The 24,012-nt window shown below is 37.1% G+C and overlaps 1 protein-coding gene across 1 annotated transcript; it reads left to right on the top strand.

The window, feature by feature from the left end:
* Positions 1 to 1,654: 1,654 nt before the first annotated feature.
* NAPG (NSF attachment protein gamma) lies at positions 1,655 to 18,233 on the top strand. Its single transcript, XM_007433536.3, has 12 exons — positions 1,655 to 1,796; positions 2,977 to 3,044; positions 4,448 to 4,532; positions 5,582 to 5,599; positions 8,544 to 8,574; positions 9,661 to 9,770; positions 9,874 to 9,940; positions 10,835 to 10,905; positions 11,488 to 11,566; positions 12,792 to 12,871; positions 13,715 to 13,844; positions 16,555 to 18,233. Exons 1-12 carry the CDS (start codon positions 1,741 to 1,743, stop codon positions 16,702 to 16,704), a joined length of 945 nt encoding a protein of 314 aa, XP_007433598.1. The 5' UTR covers positions 1,655 to 1,740; the 3' UTR covers positions 16,705 to 18,233.
* Positions 18,234 to 24,012: the final 5,779 nt, after the last annotated feature.

Here is a 24,012-nt window from a genome sequence, read left to right as displayed (position 1 = left end):
ACCGGATTCTTCTTGTCCTGCAATTTGCCCAAAATAGAGGGAGATGTTGCATAGAAAAATAGCAATCACGAGATCTAATGAATGTCACTGCATAAAAATATTTTGACCCAGGATTGCCACATGCAATATGGATTTAGAGATCAAAGGGATGTATATGTATGCTGCATCACACTTGAATCCTATCCAGTCAATCTTGTATCTATTGCTCTTTGGAGTTGTTTTCCTATTTTAACTGATATGTTCCAGATAACAACAGACAATACTCTTGGCATGTATCTGCATAATAGTTTTTGTTGCTTGCACACAGATTTCAAACCCAAACCTGTTCAACAGTTTGTATCACTTTTTCAATCATTCAAAGATGTTCTTGTTGACCTTTCTAATATCAGCTTTCCATAAATCTGGGTACACTGAATTATTTCTATTTCCAAACTACATATAGTGCTTAAAGACAAAAGGCAGTGACTGACTTCACTTGCTGGACAGGCTTCTTCCATGAACTGAGATTTTCATTGCCCCTACCAAGGTCTTGTTCTTAAAATCCAGCTCTTCCCCCAAGCCTTGTGCTGGAAATTCCTTTGTAGGAATGCTGTATGGTTGAGTAGATGTTGGTTTTATTTTTTCCAAATGTTTACTATTTTTTGCCTTAGTGTTGTTGTTGATTTGTTTTTAATATTGTATGCCATCCAGAGTCTCTATGGAGCAGGGCAGCCTTACAAATGTGTTAAATAAACTGAACATGTATGTCTTCCCCAGTCAGGTGCAACTGTGTGAGGAGTGGGAGGTGTCAGCATGTCAAAAGGGCATGCACCACCTGGTGACCAAAGTCCAGACCTTAGGGGCAGGGTTCGATTGCCCAGTGATGCTCATCATTTGACACTGTTGACCCCTCTGGGGACGCTTCTGTCCCCAGAAATGTTTTCTGGCGTGTGATAGTGACAACCAGGGCTTCATCTGCTGCACTTCATTTCATTTCCACTTTGATTAGATACTGCACCTGGTAGCAGGAATGTCCCCTCTCCTCAAGCCACTAATTGCTGCCCTCCACTGCCACGTTTTGGAGTGGCGGTGCTAGACGGGGAATCCTGGGAGTTGAAGGACATGCATCTGGAGGGCACCCAGGTTGGGTGGGACTACAACACGCTGAAATATGCTTGGCTGGATTGTGTCAGTTGGGCTAGCTCAGTAAATCATATTTCAGTTCACCTTGAGTTTCTGTTTGTGCAAGTGCACTTTTAGCCAGGCGTGAAAAACAGTTTTAGACAGGATGACTGGGGTCATTAGAGCAGTGTTTCTCAACCTTGGCAACTTTAAGATGTGTGGACTTCAACTCCCAGAATTCCCCAGCCAGCATGCTAGCTGAGGAATTCTGGGAGTTGAAGTCCACACATGTTAAAGTTGCCAAGGTTGAGAAACGCTGCAGTAGTCTCACAGCCCCTTGAATTCTAACAATTTGACGGCTACAGTTCTTTCAGTGCAAAAATACTGTAAAAGCCTTTCATCTGATGAAAGCGGTATTACAATTTATTTACGTGACACGAAACTGTTAGGCTGTCCATCCGTTGCCCTTCTTTCCATTCCTTTTCAAGGGGCCTCTGTTCAACGATCGCTTCTAGCTGCGCAGGCGCACGCTGTAGACGTTTGAAGCCGGACTACGCCTTTGGCATTGTTTGGACAAAGCGGCTTTCCTTATCCCGCTGACGTCGACTCTTTGAGTCGCTGCGATTCCGGCTGGGTGATATGGCTGCTCAGAAGATCAACGAGGGCTTGGAGCACATCGCTAAAGCAGAGAAATAGTGAGCGGGGCGACAGGAAAGGGCGGGTGGGCGGCGGGAGGCAGAGGAGAGAAAGGCGATGCCCCACTGCGGCCAGACGGAGCGATGGGGGGCTCTTCCTCCTGTTCCTGGCCACGGTCATTGCCAGGGGGCTCCCAAAGAGGGTCGTGAGGCGGCTTGCCTGACAGAAAGTCTTGCTGGGCTGAAATTCACAGGCTGGGAAGGGGACGGGAGGGAGGTTAGTGGTATCATGAGACGCCTTTGTGGACCGAGTGGGTCCTCCTGCTAAAGATGCACGAAGGAGTGGAAGTTCATCTTCAGGCCCAGGCAATGAAGGCTGGTATTATGCATTTTGTCGCAAGGGCCCCTTCCCACTATAGAAAAGAAGCAAACGGCTTCTTGCTTGGCACCTCTGATCTTATGTATACAGTACAGTATTTATTTTACATTTATTAAGCAGACTGCTCAGTGGTTCCACTGTCTTTCTTGGGCTGCCATTTAAAGCTCTGTAGCTGATTGATTTTGATTATGTGCCTTCAAGTTGGTGTTGATTCCTAGGGACCACATAGATGGATTTTATCCATGATGGTCTGTCCCTAACCTGGTTCTTCAGGTATTCCAATAGTGCACTCATCGCCACTGAAACCGAGTCCATCCACCTTGCTGCTGGTCATCCTCTTCTTTTTCCTTCCACCTTTCCCAGCATCAGAGCATTCTACAGAGAGCTTGGTCTTTGCATAATATGTCAAAAATATACTTTCTGTAGTTGAGTATTCTTTATTTCATATTAAGCTGCAACCTCCTCCTTCTTTTCTTCAAAGACACTTGCTGCCTGAAATAGTAATATTAGTGCTTCATCTGGCCCTGGCCTTCTGTGGCTGAGATCCTTTAAATTATGACAGATGGGTTGAAATGAGAAGCAGAGGCTGTGCCACAGCTGAACTCAGCTGTGATAAAATATGGTCTCCGAAGCACAGGCATATGATCAGACTTGACTATTTTTTTGGTAATTTGTGCATCAAAAAGGTGAACTATAGGATCTGATATTGGGACCAGGTTTCTGCCATAATAAACTGAAATTAGGCAATAGTTGAATGTAAAAAAAGCAACCAATGGTGTATGAAAGGTGACCCCTTCATCCCTTTCTTCATTGTAAACAGAGCTGTCAGTATTGTTAATTGCTTCACATTTTGATTTTCAGCTTGAAAACTGGATTATTAAAATGGAAACCAGACTATGACAGTGCAGCTACAGAATATTCAAAGGCAGGTATGTCTTGTAAAATAAGGGGGTTGTTTTTGTAATCTTAATTGTTTTTTAATTCCTTCTGCAGAATAATGGCTAATTAAGCTCTTGGAATAAGGCTTGATGTCCAAAATAACTTCACATTTCAAAAGCAAATCTGACACAGATTTAATAACTCCATGTATAGGCTTGTACCACATCCAAAATTTGGGTTTCTCTTAAAGTCTTCAATTGCTTGGATATAAATTACTGTAATTCCTAATCTCATTTTATGATTATACTATACTGATTATTGCTCTTGATAGTCATATATTACTTGGTTCTTAACAATGATTTTTTTCTTTTCCTTTTCAAAAAAACGCTTAATAAAAAAAAGGTAAAAATTAAATGTGTTTCATAGTCATTGTGGTATATGCAGTAACAATGATTTCCCCTAACCTGTTTTTATGAATGTAATTTATTTCTGAACCCTAATTCAAGCATTTATCATTATTATTCCACACATGGGCTGTTGATAAAAATAGTATGCTCTGGTTTAGTAACATTGCATTAATTTTAGAGAAGAACCTTATACAGTTGGGTTGCATTTATGAGGAATCCTTGTGTACCTTTGTAAGTAGTTGCAGTGTGCTGCCCTTTGACTTTACAAAGCTTTATCTACCTGTGTTATTATCTAGTAATTAAAGGTCTGAGTGTTGTTTAGTCTCCTGCTTACATCAAGTACATATCCCATTATATTTTGCATAACCCATTTCTTTTTTGTCTGGAATTAATTTGTGTTCAATAATACTTGCTATGTATAAGGATTATACTGAGAAGACCACATATACTTTTGATGTCCAAACCTACAGGAGATTTGTGAAAAAAGGATAGGAGAGAACCTGTAGACCAGGAGTCACTAGCCCTTTTGGAACAATGGGCACATTTGAAATTTTGAAAGCCTGTTAGGAACACTTGAAAAAAAATGGATTTTAGTGGTAGATCTAGCTATTAAAAATACTCATTCACCAAAAAACTCTGCGGGCCCTAGTTGACCATTATCTTTTTCAGAGCAAGTAGGCAAACTTTATTTAATTTTATTTATCCATTTACAACACTGGGCTATAGGAATCTGTAAATTTTATTTTCTGTGAATGTTTATGGGCTAAAAGAATATTCTTTTGAATAAATATAATGCTTAAAGTTAGGGCTTTGCTTTGAAGGATGCCCCACTTAAAAAAAAAAGATAAAAGTGTCTATAAATACATTCAGATGGGGCAGCAAGTAAGGCAAGCCCAGAGGGACATACAAGTGCCACATTGGGAGCCCCAAACTTTAGCTAAAGTGCAGGATAAAAACAGGTTTAAATCAATAAATTATGTCTTTTTAAAAATTGATAATGTTATTTCCAAAATACAATAATGCTTCTTTTTTATTATTTTTTGCAGCTGTTGCTTTTAAAAATGCCAAACAATTTGAACAAGCAAAAGAAGCATATTATAAAGAAGCTCTATCCCATGAAAATAATAAAGCGTATCTTTTAATTTTTTGTTGTTTCTACCTTAAGTGATTGGAAATCATGTTAGGATTATATTAATTTATGTCTATTCCAAACTTGTAATTGTATTTTGTCATGTCTAAGGGTGTTTTAACAGAAAAATAATAGAACAATATTCCCTGCATTAGGAAAATGTTACTGTACTCATGTAGAGCCCGTTATATCCAGATGCAATTTTTGTGACAATTTAATTATATAATTATATAACAAACTCTGCTTAGTTTTTTTTTTCTTTTTGATCCACAGGATATGCCTACTGATCAACCTTGTAATGTTTCCAGAACTCCCAGTTACCCATTAATGTATATTCATTGAGACTTTGATTTCTGTGGGCAAAATAGTTTTTAGTAACAGGCCAACATTAGAATAGCAAATGTGCTTCTTTTATATCAAGTTTATGAGGAAGATTTCAGAGAATTCGTTCATTGCCCTCATTGCTTATCATGCAAGAGCTTTTTAAAACATGGGTATTCCTAGTAGGATTTCAGAGTCTTTTAAGAAGATCCTACATATTCCAGAAACTTATCTAGCAGTGATAAGAAAATTCCCCTTTCACCTGCAGTCTTTCTACTTCCAAATATGTTCGGAAAGTTGAGAAGTCCTCAAGATTAAATCTGAGGAATTTGGGATATTATGGAAGAAAGGGGAAAAAGAGAAAATGTGTTGCATAGTGTGAAATCCCCTTGCACAATTTTGGATATGACCCAAACTTTTTGAAATCTCTGAGGTTAGAAAATTATAGTTATAGTATTGAAAACTAAGGTCCTTAAGAAAATTTTATGTTGACTCTGAAGCAGGCATGGGGGATTTTCTGCTGTTTGGTTAATCATTTTTTTTCCTCTTCATTAGGCTTCTGTTTTAAAGAGAATGTTTAATTGATGCATGATTATGAACTTTTGAAACTCCAAAACAGTTGGAATTATCCAGAAAGATTATATATATAGTATGTGTGTATGTATAAGTATACGTGTGTATGTGTGTGTATGTATATATATCTCCTTGACTTGAAATAACATAAATCCAGTTTCTTCCATGCTGCAAAGTGAGTATGAATTATATTTGTCAAATTTCATAATATGTATATCCTTGACTTGAAATAAGATAAATCCAGTTTCTTCCATGCTGCAAATTATGTATGAATATTTCTCAAATTTCATAATATACGTGAAATACAGCTAATGTCGACAAGAGTTAATGGTCTGTTGGTTATATATTTGACTTCATGAAAGTATAAACAAATATTGTTAGGAAGTTATTTTGAGCATTTTGGAATTGAAAAATGTATAGCTATAATGTTCAAACACGTTCTATAGATCCCCCTACTTTTGTAGGAAAAAAAATGGTGTTCTTCAAGTGTGCTGATATTCCCCTATTTTTTGCTATTGACTACATTAGGAATGGCACTTAGGCACTTAGAAAATGAGCCTACTCTTGATATATATTACAGTTTCTCCTTGAATGAGAAACGAATTGTTGTAGCCAGACCCAGCTGAACACATAGACAAAAGGCTGGAGGTCTCAGATCTCCTTTCCCAGAAGCCCTTTGGGTTTACAGACCCTGCCCCTGCCTCTTGCTTTAGTGTAGCTGCTGGTCTTTAGTGTTGCCACCAACTGTCTTCCAGGGGCACCTCACCTGGGATCTTCCCCCATCCCCCATGAATGTGTATCTTTCATTCCCAATGAGAGAATTGCAACCCATGCTGTCTTACTGGCAACTGAATATGAAAAAATAAATAATTTCTGTCATGAAACTTCCTGGCTACCTAGCATAGTGTTGGATGGCTTTGCTTGAGAGATATAAATAAATGAAATCAAACTTTATTTTAAAAAGGGAAAAGATAAACTATATGAACATCTTTGTATTTGGTGAGAATTTTACAAAAATGCATGTAATGTCCCAGGCAGACCCCATAATTATAGTGATGTGCTTCAGACAGCATTAAGTCCTTTGGAAAAAGGGAGGTGCATGAATTGATTAATTCAGACTAACCCCCCAAAATTCTTAATAAATTATTATCTTCATGCCCAGCCTGAAGTATGAACAAAAGCTGTCATTAAGCATCCAGCTTCTTACAGTTTTCCAGAAAATTAGAATACTTAGCAACACACAGAACAAAGAAATCAAAGAATCCTAGTGCAATTCCTATCTAGTTCTGCAAAAAGAGAAGACCCTTTCTACTTCAATTTACCTGGTAATTCCTTTTCCCTGGAATGACCGCTTTAATCAGAAGCTGGAGGAACATGATCCTAGCTCACTCCCTTTCCTTCCCCAGTAGAATCCCTTCTTCATTCCCTTCTCTAGATTTAAAACAACTGGTGTTTTTCTCCAACAGTGTCAGGGTTGGGGGATCTGATTGTGCCTAAATGCTGCAGGATATCTCACTTCTACATGACAGAAGAGCTCTCTCCCTTGTGAAGATGTGCATTCAGAGTCTGCACCTGTTTGAGAATATGGAGCTTTGCAAACCTACGCATTCCTTATGGTTCTCAGATTGTATTAAAGAAATGTATTAAAATTGGGATTAAATGTTGTCTTAAATTTACAGTGGTATTTAGAAGCCTCCCAGCAGCCAATCTAGGCAAACCTTTGCTCTGAGATATTCTGTTCCTGAGCTAGCACCTTAAAATCTGTATCCTCCTCTCAGGCATACTGAACTTGTGTAAGGCCTAGCTTATTGGAGTGGAATGTAGCTGTTTAATCTAGGCTTTACTTAGCCTTCCCATTGTTCAGCTGGAGCCAATACTAAGCATGAATTGAAACTTAGAAGAGTTTATTGTTGTCTGTCAGATCGCTAGGTATAGATCTGAAGCCTTAAGTACCTTACATTACTGTGTTTCTTCTGCCTGTATAAAATTCACTGTATTATATAAAAGGACTATATTAAGCAGCACAAGGTAGTGAATCTGGCTATCTTGACACTGCTATTGACAAAATGTACAACACATTTTAAATGCTGTTACTTTTGCCTCTATATAATCTGTCTATTTCTTGTAATATATTACTCTACATGGTCAGGGTTAAAAGGAGTACATACAAATTGGGTTGAATAACTCTTTGTATATATAATATATGTTGTTTCTTTTGTCCTAGTTTCTTTTTTCTGTTTTTTAGAGGGTTTTTTCCTCTTTTTTGTATATTAAAGCAATTTTTTTCTAGAAGTGTGTAGTGCTTGTGATAGGGCTGTGCCAAATTATCTGTAACACTTGCTTTCAAGTGTGGAAATACTCCATTTAAATTAAATTCTGTTTGATGCCATTATTCTCAATAGTTCCCAGGTTATTTTTGGCACTACTTTCCTGGATATAGTTTTCATACTCATTCCTGAAGACCTAACTCAAGAGTGTATGTGTATTTATAGTTTTTTTCAGGTGATTAATAATATTAAAAACTATGATGAGCAGCTAGCCAATTACAGATTATATAGTAAATGTCAAAAATGTCATAGCAGTTTTGGTGGTACTGTGCAAACAAAGTCTATTAGCATTAAGGTAAAACTTCCTAAGTAGCCTTCTTTGGAGCTTTTACTCATGATAGACAAGAGAAGAGCAAATATACATAGGAGCTTCACATTAAAAGGGGAGCTCATTTCCCCTAGGCAGATATGAGTTTCTAGTCTATATCTTCAGGGAAGAAATTTGTGTAATTTTCCTCTTTAAAACAGGTTGTATGTGAAGCCACTGGGAGAGGTCATCTGACAGATTGGGGTGTGCTGGGGTGTGCTGATGATATCCAGCTGTACAACACCAAGCTGGAGGCTCTTGTATACCATCCTGAAATGGTCAGATGGGATGGTTTATAAATATTTTAAGATATATAAATTAAATAAATCAAGTTTTGTGCAACTTAATGTTCTGCTGCATGTTACAGTGTATAAAAAATGCTAAGATTCATGGCAGAGTTAATTGTTTTTGCTAGTAAAATGTCCTATATTAGTGTGAGATGTTCACTTAATTTGCTCAGTTATACTCTTAATTTCTTTTTTCAGGGCTTATGAACAAGCGGGTATGATGTTAAAGGTATGACAGTTTTTTTATGAAGGTGTTCAGTTAAAACTAAATATTAGAATGACCTGTGCAATATTCAGCTTGCAGTTGATAAACCTATTTGGGGATCCACGAATCATAGTTTTATGTACACTTACACACTTCTCTTTTGAATTGAATTCCATTTAAATTTGCACTTTCTTTATAGAATTGTTAACTGTCACAATTTTTCTGGGGTGCATCCTGTGTTGTCAGAGCAGATATTTGGGTCCTTCCTCCCTCCCTCCCCCCCTCCCCCCCTGCTGCTTTGAGATATGCTTCAGGTGTTTTCCAGTCCCCTAGAGTATATTTGAAAGAAGGGAGATCTGTTCAACCAGCAGTGTTCTTCATTGGAAAATGGATTGCTTGATTTCATCGTGTCTCATTTTTTCACATTAAACCAGATCCATATATCAGTAAAGACAAAAAGTTTTTGTTTAAACCATTGGCTTAAATCTAGTTTTCTTAGAAAAATAATTCATAACTTTAGCTTTGGCATGTGCTATATATAATATATACTTGAAAAAGTTATTCTTGTAAAATGATGGGAATTTTCCCAGAACAATTCTTTGTTAGGGCAAAAGAAACAACAGTTTTCCACTTTTCTAGCTCATTCACATATGCATCACTTGATATCCATGGTCTTTGGAAAGCCTTCACAGATCATAAGTAAGAATTTCTTAGCCTTTCAAAGTATTTTTCAACCAAATTGGAATATTGTATTTTTATTTTTTTATTTTTATTGTATATTATCTTTATAATGTCCCAATCAGTTGCCTCTGGGCAGTTAACAGTCCATTATAAAAGACACAATGCAATAAAACGTAACAACTTTGTCTTCAAGAGATCAATCAAATGGTGTAAAGGCATGTATAAAGCTGTTATTTACAGACAGTACATTTTGGGGATCTCTCCTGCAGTGATTTTTTAGTCCTTTGACTATTTCCATCTATCAGAAATTGCTCACTGGTACTCAGAGAGATTTAGCAAAACATGTGATGATTTAAAATGGATGATATTTTTAATTAGATTGAAAGGTTGATAGGATGACAAATCTGGCTCTTTTTCTTTCATCTTCAGGAGATGCAAAAACATCACGATGCAGTGGAACTGATTCAGAAAGCCAGCATGATGTACCTGGAGAATGGAACACCTGACACAGCGGCTATCGCACTCGATCGGGCTGGGAAGTAAGTCTGAAATCTCAAGCTGTTAGTTTCTTATCTGGAAAAGAAGATGGATTTCTCTAGTTCTTTGAATAACTGAGTAATGATGTTGAATCTTTTATTTTAGGGTAATAGAAAATATACATCCAGACAAAGCTATACAGCTATATCAGCAGACGGCTTCAGTATTTGAAGTAAGTCCTCTGAAACTATAAAAAGTAAACTACCTTTTAACTAGGAATGCAGAAAGTAATAGTTCCACTGTTGCTACTCCAAATTTAACTATTTGCCGAAAGGTGAATATTAAGAGATGAGGGTGTTTTCCGAGCATGTGTATGTTCCGGTTTTCTTGCCTGAGACTGCCATGACTTAGTGGACTACCTGATATAGTGGAAGCCATCTTTGTATGGCTTTTCCTGCTTCCATTTGAAAATGCTATTTGCTTTGTATAGGGTAGGTATGCTACAGGGATGAATGGCGAAACCTAAACTGTCTAGGTCAGTGGAGCCAAATCTGCCAATAAGCTATCTGCTTCTCCCTCATCGGCAGATTTCTCAATAGTTTTCTAAAAATGCAATATCTGTCTTAGTTACAATTTAACACTGCACTGTGTTCTAAGCACATTGCATTAAACTATCGCGTGCTGTAAACAAGCGAGCCTCAATTTCACATGGTTCCCCAGTGACATTTTTTGCACCTAGGAAGAGGTGAGAAGGATTTGCTTTGTCTTTTTTTATAACTGTCTAGCTTCATGAGTCCTCTACACTGACAAATGATGGTTGACTTTGATAAGGGTGTATCTGAGATTTGTTTAAAAGAAGACATTTGGAGAAATTGAAAAATAATTTAGCTATATAGGTCAGGGAAGTGTGGAACATATGTGGTACCCCACATTAGCGTGATGTGGCCAGAGGTTGGTTGTCTAGTTCATAAAATTGTATTTTATTAACAACCTTTATTTGATTCAAGAGGTATACATTTGGGGAATGGCATATATTTCAATCTGAGATAGCTCCACTAATTCAGAAAACTTGCATTAAAAGCAACCAGTTCACTGCTTTTGCTTTTGCTTTTTTTTTCTTACTCAGAATGAAGAACGTTTACGGCAAGCAGTTGAAATGTATGGCAAGGCTTCGAGGCTTTTAGTCAGAGGCCGTAGGTGTGCATCATAATTAGTTTTTTGTTTTCAAAATAAGATATTCATAAAAGTGGTTCTAGCTTATTTGACCTGTTCATTGTAATAATACAGATATTCCTGTTACTCAAATATCAATTATTCCACTGTGCAGCATAATTCATGTTTCGATAATATTCTTTTTAAAAATAGTTCAACGAATGAATCTGGTTTTGAGGAGTAGACCCTTTGCTTTTGGTCCTTAATTGGGGCTACCATGACTACAAAAATAATTTTTATTCATTAAAACCTAATCCTTTTACACGCGTGTGTGTGTGTATACACACACACACACACACACACACGTAAATATATAGCCACTCTTAATATATAAGTCATCCATGTGTACATATCTGAATAAATAAGGCCTGAATGTTCATTTCTGCAGAAGTTTGTATTGATAACTTCAGCTGCAGTTTTAATATGGGCTTGTGGTAGCTTCTCACAAGGAGCATATGCTTGTTTTTCCCCCTGAAATAGGACATTTATTTGGGAAATTGGGTAATCTTTGCCTTCTGATTCCTGCTGATTTAAATAATTGCTTTCTTGCTCATTTTTGTTTTGCAGACTAGATGAGGCTGCTTCCTCTCTTCAAAAGGAAAAGAGCATTTATAAAGATATTGAAAACTATCCAACGTGTTACAAAGTATAAAGCTACACATTTCTTGTGTTTTTGCAGGAAAGGGTGGATTGTGCATTATCTTTTGAAATATTTTAGCTCGGAGGTTCACTTCTAATTATACACCATTATTTGGATTCCTTTCTGTTGATTTGAAAAGAGTTGCACAGAGAGGCCATTATAAATCTAGATCTTCATGTATTTATTTATTTAGTGTAACTTTGATTGCTGGGATGAACTTTCTCCAACTGTGCTGAATAGGCTGTGGTGCCTTTCATAATATCATGTTTTTGGCATTCCTCAGTCATGATTAGGCTTGAGTTTTTTTGAGATATTTTAGTTACCTAGATCTTGTGGAAATTGTGTGTCTGAGCTTTTGAAATTAGCTGTACTCCTGTTGTAACAACTGAAAACAAAAAATGTATGCACATAATTTACTAATGCAAAGTGACCCTACAAATGTTTTGGTTACTATTAATATCAGTAAGGGCTTAGATCAGGCCTCATTTTTTCCAGTTCTTTGGAGATAGCCTGAGGATAAAAAACAACATTCTGTCTATTTTCATAATAGGCAGATTGCTCAATTTATGTCACTATGAAAACTACATGGGATCATTAATATCACATAGGTTTACAAATCCCCTTAAAAACATGCATTTTTAAAACACTTCTTTCTACTCTTGAGTCTTTCTTGTGTCCCCATAAAATTGGATTTCTCACTGTGATTACATGAAAAGTTAATGTTTACTAATTCTGCTTTTGGGGATTGTTTTGACCTCAGTTTTAATAATTTCAGTTGTGTGCCATATGAAAATAGTACTTTTATTTGCATTGAGTGAAAGATGTTCATTAAGTGCATAACATGTTGTAGTTTCATTCATAAACACTTTCCACAAACTGTTGTGATCAGTAGATGCAAAACTCCTGCTCTTTATTTGGCACAGTTTTATTGGGGAAGTGACAGAACAACCTAACAGTCGAATTACATCATATATTTACATTCTTCTATAATGACCACCGTCCTGGACTTATTCTTCTAAGGAGTTGATTATCCTTAAGCCTATAAAGCATCTCTGTCCATGCCAGTGCAATCTTTTTAAAGATATCCCTGTCCTTAGAAGAAAACAATGCCCTTGCTTTATTACTACACTGTGTCCCATCCCTTCAATGGAAATAATGATTATTTTTTTGGTATAAGTTGGTTAAGGTGTGAAAAATACTTTATGAACAGTCATTTTTATTCTTTTTTTAGAAAACTATTGCCCAGGTTTTAGTACATCTTCATAGAAATGACTATGTTGCTGCAGAAAAATGTGTCAGGGAGAGCTATAGGTAAGTCACTTGATGGATTAATTTAAAAATGATTGTGTTCCCAAGGGGGTCAGTTGTACACCATTGTCATTTTCATCTCATTGTTAAGATGTGATAATTACAGGCTTTTCCTATATATTGCTGTTTTGAGTAATACCCTGTTGTTCCTGAAAGACTGACTGTAAGCTAATATTACTTATTACTGAGCTAGGTATCTCTCTAATTTATTAACGTCATTTTCTGCCATAGAAATTAAATTGTACAAGATTTATTAAAATGTATTTCTCTGAAGTGCTTAGGAAGCCAGCTGGCAATTAAACTACCAGGATAGTGTACAGTAATTATGCTACAACAGTATCATAAACTGTATTGGAATTGTTGCATGGAATAATTAATACAGTGGTAAAATCCAGCAGAGGAGGTAGGATTGGTGCTAAAAGTAATTGGCAGTTTGTGCTAGAAGGCCCCTGTGCATAAGAACAGTACAGGTAATGAAGTACACCTTAAGGCCTTCCACTGCCTTAAGGCATTCTGATCATCACCCAGAATATTTCAGGTGATGAGGAGGGAAGACCCCCCAAAAAACTCTTCATACTAAATGTATTCGCTAAGCCAGTGTTTGTCAAACTTGGCAGCTTGAAGATGTGTGGACTTCAACTCCCAGAATTCCCCAGCTAGCATGGCTGGCTGGGGAATTCTGGGAGTTGAAGTCCACACATCTTAAAGTTGCCAAGGTTGAGAAGCCCTGCTCTAAGGAGTTCATGTGATGGAAGCTGATCTTGATTCTGTGTCCCTGCTTTCCTTATTTGTATATGAGTTTTCTCAATTTTTAAATAACCTTAAATGAATACTTAATTGCTTCAGCATACCAGGCTTCACAGAAAGTGAAGACTATGCAGCCCTGGAACAGCTCCTAGAAGGGTATGATCAACAAGACCAGGACCAAGTATCAGATGTGTGCAATTCTCCACTCTTTAAGTATATGGACAATGATGTAAGTTGTGCCTTTATTTACTGAACAAAGTACATGTGAACTGAGGTGGTTTTCCATTGAAAAGTAAAAATGATATAAATCAGTTTAATCACTGATGAGCACAATGAGTGTTATTGATAAATTACTATAATATTCAATATTTAGGATTGAATATTTGTAATTTACTGCATTCTACTGACATACTCCTGTGCTATTATGATACCCAAGCTACTACCACAGCTGCAGTTCGAATGGATGGTATAGAGCATGTAGAATCAGTATTAGAAGAGGCCATTTATGCCTTCAAGTCCAACGTCCTGCTCAGTGCAGGAATTGGAATTAAACCCTCCTGACAGATGATAATCTAGGCTCTACTTGAACACATCTAGCAAAGGGTTGCCTTCTTTTTTTTTTTTTGGTAACTGATTCCACCATAGGACTTACCTTACTGCTTTGAGGTTTTTCTAACACTCATTCAGAATATGCCTTCCTGTAATTTTATAGTAGCGTTTCTGACACTCTGTGTAATAGAAGATAGACCTCCGCCTTCTTCCATGTGACATCTTTTAAGATACTTGAAGAATACTGTCATATTTCCCCTACTCTTGTTAATGTTAAACATTCCAAATTCAATTTCTCTTCATAGGATTTAATTTGCGCTCTAGAATCTTCCCTTAGTTGACTGTCTACAATCCTCTGAGTCTTCCTCTTTTTTTTTAACTATACTCCAGTCACCTGGATCTTCAAAAGTTCTCCAGGATTTTTAGAGATAGTACATAAGCAGTGATGTTCAAAATGATTTGAACTTGAAACATTTTGAGCTCAGACCAGTTGTTTCATGTTGTTCATAGTTGAAACAAAGCATATGTTTCATGAAATTTGGTTTGAGCATGAAATATGGCTTAGCAGCTGGTTAGAGTGACCTGATGGAGATTTGGAGCAAAGCAGCCGTTTTTAAGAGGCATGTGGCATAGTGAGGGTGCCATTCTGGATCTCCACCTCAGGTCATGACATTCCTAGAAGGTAATCCAATGCTTTTTGATAACAATTTCCTGTGTGAAAGTTGGACTTTGTATGTTCCAGCAACTTGCAACCCAAGCCAGAAGAAGAGGAAATGGCCTGGGTGGAATCTGTGTGGGGAAAGTCCCCTGGAGGTCAGAGGGCAGTGGAAAGCCCAGAAACAATGTGTTGTGTCCCTAGAAAAGAAGCCAAACCAGAGAAAGAGCTTGGTCTCTCTCTCCCTCCCTGCCCCTCTTTTGAAATGCCAAGTAGAGGCAATCAGGAGGCTTAGTAGAGAGCCTCAGGAGTGGGAAGCTGAACTGATTGTAAGGTGACCTTGGTCAGCCAATGCCCACACCCAGCCATATCAGAATCCAGCCACATGAGCAACTACCCCTGGAAGAAAAAGCAAGAAAGCACAGCGGAAGAAAGGTAGAAGGCTGGAAGAAAGAAAATTAGAAGACTGGAAGAGAGGGGCAAGAAGATGTAGTGAAAGAGGCCCTGTAAGGCCCAAAGGAGTTGGTGCAGCAGTAGCAGGCAGCTTGAGAACGCTAGGAAGTGCGATTGTTGTAGCAGAAGGATGAATGAGAACATCACCTGAGTCCCCAAGTGCTGAGCTTCTTTTTTAGAGTTTCAGAATCCATGATGGTATAACTGTTCCTTGCAGTATCATTTGTCCCCACATGGTAAAGGATGGAAGTTGTTCTGTTATACTTGTCCTTGTTCCTGACAGACAACATACTTGATGAAACAGTGGCACATTGTTGTTTGGTTCCTTGTAGTAGTGAATCACCAACTACCCACAGTTCTTCAACTCTGATCTTCAGGGATCCACTGTCTTTCTCTTGTTCCCATGCTTCATTTTCTCTCCTAAGTCTCAGAACTTCTTTCCTCTTCAAGGGCCTGAAAGCTGTTTCTGAGTTGCACTGGTGCAGGTATTGTCTGCGTTTCCTGCTTCTGATTGTCACTCTTGGTTCCTTTGTTTAATGGTTGACCTTGGAGAATTCCTTCCTCTACCAGTTCCTTTCTTTCATCTGGTAAATCTTCATCTGCTCTTATCTGTTGAATTGTGGCCACTCACTGCTTCAGTCCTCTTTTTCCAAGACCTCCTTAAACTTGTACTTGTTGCAGATATGCACCAGATTGTTTCAGGCAGGAATACCCATTTGCCACAAATATTGCACATAACAACTGGAGATTCCTGCTACTTTTTTCCTAAGTATTACCAGAAGAAGGGTTTTTTCCCCCTTGTTTTCTGCTCAATATACTTTGTTCTGATGTCTTATTTTGGATTTATAGTGTTTTTGGAGGGCTTTTTCCTGTCTGAAAAAGGATGAGTTCTGTGGGTAGTTTATTTGTTGCAGAGATGGGCCTTTCCTGAGGATATGCATAAATGTTTGATGGCTTTTCCTTCTAGATGGCTTCATTTATGTTTTTAGTAATAAATATTTTGTTATCATGTAGCAATAAGATGCATATTAGCTTGCATTCTGTTTTCCTTAAGCAGTCTATTTGTACAGGCTGGCATTTGATCACTGAGTGTTGTAGGTAAAGAACACTCTTTACTTCTATTGTTAAACTGGTATTTTCCAGCTGTTTCCGTACTACATCTTCACAGGTCCTCACCATATTAGTTAGAGCTTACTGTAACAAGGTTATCTAGTGCTTTGATAAATAAATGGGATATGCTTTTAAAAGTGCAGGTATCTTCTTGTTTTTTTACCTTTGCCAGTATGCAAAGCTTGGCCTTTCGCTGACTGTCCCAGGAGGGGGTATAAAGAAGAAATCCCCAGTTACTCCACAAAATAAAGGAGGTGGACCAGCTGTATCAGCTTCTCATGGAAATGAGGAAGATGATGAATATGCAGGTGGATTGTGCTAATTCTGATTCTGTTCTCAAATACTATATTAGCTGTTTGCCCAGTGAACAAATTCCAGGGCCAATTAAAATGACATCATTGCAATCATGAAATTGGAAAGACAATAATGTCAACTTTGGGATATTTGTATAAAAAGCATGACTATGCACCTTGAAGTATTTCTGGATTACAATCATAAACCATAATTCTTTACAGTGTGTTGATTTTAATGGAATACTTGAGTACTGCAATCCCTCCCTCCCAAAGGGAGAGAGTTTGGAAGGCAATATTTGTTTTGGATTTTTCTTTCTAAATATCTGTTATTTAGGGAATCTGTTTCATGGCTCAGTATCAACAGTCCTGCTATTCGTACTATTTCTGTTTTTGAATAATACCTTTAAATTATTTCAAAACACCTAAAACCATCATAGATATAAGAAATGTGTGGATTTAATGCACACAAATAATGTGAAATGGTTTGTACTTTATGTACTTTGTAGATAAACCAAAAAAGAAATCCAGCTAAAAAAAGGTATACAGTCTTCTGTTTGGAATCTCAGTGGGCTAGAACCATTTGGCATTTGTATGCTTTCCTGAATATTCTTTGGTATAGCAGAGCTCAGATTTTCAGCCTTTGTACAATGAGACTTTGCTGAAACATCCAGGAAAATAACTTGAATTTTCATAGAAATCTGTACATTATTTCTTGCTACCTGCCACTAAACTTGACAGTTCTTCTATTTAAGGGAATTTAAGCAAATTTCAAGTAGATTGTAGATAGCTATAATAATTGTCCACAATAGCGTATTATGTGACAAAGGAGAGATAACAGATGCTCCTCTCTGTTTGTTCAGAAAAAGCTGTAGGTTTTTAATTCCCTGCATTCAGGAATCAGAGAGAGATTTCAAGAAATAGAGTGTAAGAATGTTGAATCTAGGGCCAAATTAAAGGCTCGGTGTATTGAAAATTCTGGACATATAACATGGAATGGCTGGCAGTGAAAATAATGTTTTAATTCTAGATTTAATTATGCTTTCAAGATTGGAATTTGTGACAGTGGATGTAGTTTAATACATTCAATGTCTAGCCTTGAATATTTGACCTACTGATCTATATTGTAACAGATTAAAAAGTAATGGATTTACTGTTTCCTTTGTGAAATGTAAATACTCTGCTTTCCAGATAATTAGTGCTTTGTTTTCCAAGGCATTGTACACACTTCTTTTAATCAGATCAAAAATGTAGCAAAGAAGAAAATTTTGGAAGTAAATGCCAGCTTTTAGAGAGCAACTGAATTGAACAGTTGGTTTGCATGAATATGCTAAAATGTAATTCAGTGTTACATAAAAGTAACTGCATTCAAAGTGACTTGTATGTATATCCGGATGCTGTATAAAATGATTTTTTGCAATGTGAACCTTGTACTTAATTGTAAATGTGCCCAGCTTATCAGTAAATGCAATGGAGTATGAAAGTTGTCATAATTGCCCTGCTGCTCTAGCCTAAGACACTCTGTAGTTCATCCATACAAAATAAAAATGATAAACTCTAATGGTTGATATGTAACCTTTATTACAATAGGGATCATAATATAGAAGCAATAACTGTCAATCCTCAGAAAATGCGTGCTCAGGGGATCCTTGATTACATAGATATTTATCTTGTAACACCTTAATTGTACATAGGGGTCAAACCTCAGATAGAATAATGGAAGACAATAATTTCAGGTTGATCACTACAATAATTGTCCACCAGTTTGAAGTGGTCTCTAGCTTACTACAGTACTTTTCAGAATAGTTTGATATGTTTAATAGCTGAAAAGGACAGTATATTTGGCAGAAGAAAGTATAGGTAGTCCTCGCTTAACAACCACAATAGGGACTGGAAAATTCATCGTCAAGCAAGGCGACTGCCTAATGTTAAGCGAGGCATCACGTGACCACACCCAATTTGATAACTTTTTTTTGTGGCGGTCGTTAAGCAAATCACTGTGGTCATTAAGCAAATCATGTGATTGTTAAGGGAATCATGCGGTTCCCTATTGATTTTGCTTGCCAGAAGCTAGCTGGGAAGGTTGCAAATAGTTATCATGTGACCGCGGGATGCTGCAACCATCATAAATGCAAGCTGGTTGCCAAACGCCTGGATCAGAGCACGTGACCATTGGGGCGCTGCGACGGTCATAAGTGCAAGGAGCAGTCGTAAGTAGCTTTTTAGCGTCATCTTAACTGAATGGTCACTAAAAGAATGGTTGTTAAGCAAGGACTACCTGTAATGTGTCTCATTTGGCATTTGTACAGCAATCCAGCAATTCTCCTTAGCTTTACCTTTTCAGTAAAATATATATTATTGCCACAAGATGGTGCTGTGACTTAGATCAAAATGGTGCTACTGTTCAGCACCATTTTAGCGACTAAAAAGTAGTCTTGATATTTTTGGAATTTTCATACATTTAGGACGTATGTGTGTTTATGCCACACTTAGCAAATAGACTGCAGTAATGAGACCAGCAACACACACCCAGCTGAGTGGCCTGCTGGCATCAACAGCAAAATCTACAACCTTGATATGAAAAAAGCAACTAAATTATGGTAAATGAGAAGTAGAAAATGAGACAAGACTCCCTTTTGTACATTTAAGAGCAATCTGATTACTGTTAAGTGAAGTTAGCAAGAGCCATAAAAATACAATTACAGTGTTCAACCATATTGATTGTTGATATGACTGGTACAAATGTCTCCATGTTCTGGGAATTTCACTTAACTGTATCACCTGATACGTAAACATTTTACAAATAATATTTTATTTATTTGATCAATATATTAACCGCTTCAGTCAACAAAGCAACTGTAAATGAACTATAAGGAACAGAAAGTAAAAGGAGAAATGCAGTAATCTAAAGCAGCAGGTATGCCAGGCTGGAGACATTGCTGTAAAACGAGTCACCAAGAAGTGAGATTACAAATCAGATTGGCGCAGGGCCTGCTGGAAAAGCCTCGACCACTCTTCCAGAGGCCAGTATGGACTGCAAACAATGAATCAATGCATAAACAATACCTGCACAAAGTAACATGAACCCAAGACTACCACTAAGTGTAAAAACAAATGCTAACACAGTAAACGTTACAAAAGACCTTAGGCATTCCTGGCCATACGGATTCCTAACACCAATCTGAATCTCATCTTTGTTCCAATAAAAAAAATACATGATGTGCACCAGAGCACTTAATCAAAACCATAAAATAAATCCCAAATTACTACAGAGCATGAAGTGGTTCCCTAATGGTACATTTCACCTGAAACTTTACCATAGACCTCAAGAAATCCAAACCCCAATTCTAACTCAGTCACACCAATAAAAGTATATACCTGAGTACTTACCTAAACCATTATCTAAACCCCAGACTACTGCAAATCATAAAACTTCTCTCTAATGCTAGCTCTCACACTAAATTTTACAATGGAACTTGAGGAATCTTAAAATTAACCATATCTTCATGTTCTCAAAAATACAGTTACACTAACCATTAGTCCACCACTCAGTCAAACCGTAGCATAAACCTCAGACCAATACTAAATAGAAATATTTACATTAATGCTTAGCACAGTACTCAACCCTAACTGTAACATAACTCACAAAGTAATATTGATAATAAAAACCTGCCCTAATAGTAATCCTGACAACAATTTTACCACAGAAATGAAGGAATTGTAATAGTAACCATAAATGTATCTTCCCTACAGTTCAAATACATATATTAACCTTCAGCTGAGCATTCAGTCCTAACTGTAACTTAAGACTTACCCTAACCATAACAATGTCAACATAGTATTTATTCTCTTACAAAATTTTACTATAAATTGTAGGACATCCTAACGTTAGCCCTTGTCTCATTTCACCCCAGTACAAATGTTTACCCTAAGCATTATCCCACACTCAACTGTAACGTAGCCATCAAGAGTGCTACTACTGTAATCATAAAACTCTTCTAAATGTTAAGTCTATCACTAATTCATTGCATACACCTTAACAAATCCTAACCCTAACCTCAGCTTACCCCCACTGAAGTTACTTTTACCATAAACCCAAGAGCAAGTTGAAACTGCAACATGACTTCCAGAATACTACTACACAGGAAAAACTCCCCTTAATGCTGACTTTCACACAAAACTTTACCATAAGTCTTAGGGAATCCTAATATCAACTTGACCCCTATAGAAAAGTTTGGGTTAGGATTCGTTAAGGACTATAGTACACTTTAGTTTTAGAACATTAGGGAGAGGTTTTAATGCATAGTAGCACTCTGAAGGTTACCTACGGTTTCACCACAGGAAACACTGGGGTGAGGGTTAGGCTTCGTATTTGGTAATGGTGGGGTTAGTGTTGGTCTTACGATTTCATAAGGTTTGTGGTAAAATAGAGTGATAGAGTGAGCATTATGGAGAGGCTTTATGCTTAGTGCTACTCTGAGGGTTGTCTTACAGCTAGAGTAATAGGGTAAGTGTTAGAGTAACATTTTGATTGTGGTGAAGATGAATTTAGGGTTAGTATTTCTTAAGGTCTATGGTTAAAATTCAGAGTTAGAGTGAGTGTTAGGCAGAGGTTTTATGCTTAGTATGCTAAATATTTGTTTTGAGATGATGGTGAGGTTAGTTATGGATAGGATTCTATAAATTCTATGATAAGATTTAGTGTTGGAATAAACGCTAAAGAGAGATTATATGGTTAGCATTATGCTGAGGTGAAAATGCGGTTATGGTTAAGGTTATAATTTCCCCTCTCCATAGCACTCCATCAAAATTGTAACATAAACAATGCCAATTTGACTCCTGCCACCGTCACATCCTAACTCATACTAAATTTTTACTATTTTACCCCTATTCCCAATATTAATTTCACCATAACTACACTGCACATATATTACTATAAAATATAGCCAAATACACAATCAAAATAGTAAGATTATCATAAAACTCCCACGAATCATAAGATTCACTATAATAGAAACTTACACACTAAATTTTACTATCAACTTTATAGAATCTTAACCCTATCATGAACTTCATCTTCACTTTAACAAAAATATTTACCCTGAGCTTCAGCCCAACACACAGTCTAAACAAACTTAAATCTCAGACTGCTACTATGAAAACACAGTGTAATCCTAACTCTCATATTACAAATACAAAATACAAAATACTTTAATGACCAAGTATAAAATATATACAAGGAATTTGTCTTCGGTGATGAACAGCAAGATCAACGGTGCGTTTGGATAACAACAGAAAATTAATAAACAGTAACAATAACACTGCCCAGTAAAATAACTTTTCCAAAAGAAGAAGCCACTGTCCAATACATATCAAATCATATAGTATTTAACAGAGCAATGGCACAAGGGAAAAAACTATTGTGATGTCTAGATGTTTTAACATATGGAGCTCTATAGCGCCGTCCTGAAGGAAGAAGTTGGAACAGATTATATCCAGGATGAGAAGAGTCTGCAGATATCCTCTCTGCCCTCCTTTTGACCCTTACAGTATATAGTTCTTCTATAGAAGGCAGGCGGGTTGCAATTATCCTTTCTGCAGACTTAACTATCCGTTGGAGTCTGAGTCTGTCCTGTTTGGTTGCGGAATCAAACCAGACAGTTATAGAGGAGCAGATAACAGACTCAATGATTCCCCTGTAAAACTGTACCAAGAGCTCCTGGGATAATTTAAACTTCCTAAGTTGCCACAGGAAAAACATCCTTTGCTGTGCCTTTTTAATATTTTAATATTAATATTTTAATATTAATATACTGAAATAAAATTTCACTATAACAAATCCTAACCCTAATTCCACCTTCATTCCAGTAGAATTATTTATCTGACAGTTACCCTGGGACCAGCAGTGTGCTAATAAATGCATTACCACCAACTCTGCTGGTTCCAAGGTGGTCGCTGTGCCACGAGCCACCAAACAGCTGCTCACAAAATTCCTGAAAATGTAATACGCAAGCTGGTATCAGGTAGCTCCAGCATACCCAGGACCCGATCTAAATTGTAATTTAAACATGGAATTACCACTAACCCAATCCAATCCAATCCTAACTTTCACACTAAATTTAATTATAGACCTTAATAAATCACAACCCTAATTGTAACTGCAATTTCACTTCCAGTTAGTGAGCTTCACTCTTACCCAGGTCCCAGTCTAAGCCATAACAGAAATCCAGCACTGACCATAATAATACACCATAATACTGATTCTCAAACTAAAGTTGACCTTAGATCTTAAGGGATCCTAACCCAACCTTATCTTCACCACAATACCGATATTTAGCTCTATCATCACCTCAGCAATCAATATAAATCATATTATATACCTCAGATTACTACTAACTATAAAAATTTGCTCTAATGCTATCACATTGAACTTTAACACAAACCTTAAGAAAGTATAAGCCTGAACACACCTTTTCTTCATGACAAATATGTACCCTCTCATAAGAGCACTGCATTTAATCCTTAACATAAACATCAGACAGCAACTAGCCATAATCTCTTACAAAGAATTTTACCAAGGACCTTAAGGAAACCTAAATGTAACCCTAACTTCACCTACACTTTAATGTATATTAAATCAATCCAATCCAAATGTAAAACTACTACTAAACAAAAATTTACTGTAAGCTTAACTCTTACACTAAAATTTACTGCAGATGTTATTGAATTCTAAATCTAAGCCTAACTTCACTTTAACTCCAAGGAAATATCTATCCTAATCCTACATCCCTAATACAGTGGTACCTCTACTTACGAACTTAATCCGTTCCGTGACTCTGATCGCAAGTCGAGTTGGTCGCAAGTCGAAGTAAATTTTCCCATAAGGTTCAATGTAATTACCGTTAATCCGTTCCGGCGTCCGCGGACCATGCGTCAGGGGCGGAAAAACGGCCGCTGACCACGTGGAACGGGTGGAAAAATGGCCACGGACCACGTGGAATGGGCGGAAAATGGCTCGTAAGTCGAGGTGAGTTCTTAAGTAGAGGTAAATTTTTGGGGCCGGAGCTGATCGTATCTCAAAAATTTCATAAGTAGGGGCGTTCGTAAGTAGAGGTACCACTGTACTAACTCTCACACTAAATTTTTCTATAGACTTTAAGGGATTGTAATCTCACCTTTACTCCAACAGAAATATTCATATTCTCCCTCCAGCACTCAATCCAAATTGTAATACAAACATAGCAATAACAGTTACCTTAAAACTCATAATATTGTTAAGACTCGCAGTGAATGAATGAATGAATGAATGAATGAATGAATGAATGAATGAATATATTCAT

This window comes from Python bivittatus, unplaced genomic scaffold (genome assembly GCF_059951505.1).
Source record: "Python bivittatus isolate LINGU-HERP-01145 unplaced genomic scaffold, Pbiv_v1 ctg000840_np1212, whole genome shotgun sequence".
Classification (NCBI taxonomy): Eukaryota; Metazoa; Chordata; class Lepidosauria; order Squamata; family Pythonidae; genus Python; species Python bivittatus.
This window is presented reverse-complemented; position numbering and strand designations above follow the sequence as displayed.

Coding starts and splice junctions, on each gene's coding strand:
- NAPG (XM_007433536.3), top strand. CDS start 1,741: ATGGCTGCTCAGAAGATCAACGAGGGCTTGGAGCACATCGCTAAAGCA. Junction 10,906..11,487: donor CTTTTAGTCAGAGGCCGTAG/GTGTGCATCATA, acceptor TTTGTTTTGCAG/ACTAGATGAGGCTGCTTCCT. Junction 12,872..13,714: donor TGTGTCAGGGAGAGCTATAG/GTAAGTCACTTG, acceptor TAATTGCTTCAG/CATACCAGGCTTCACAGAAA.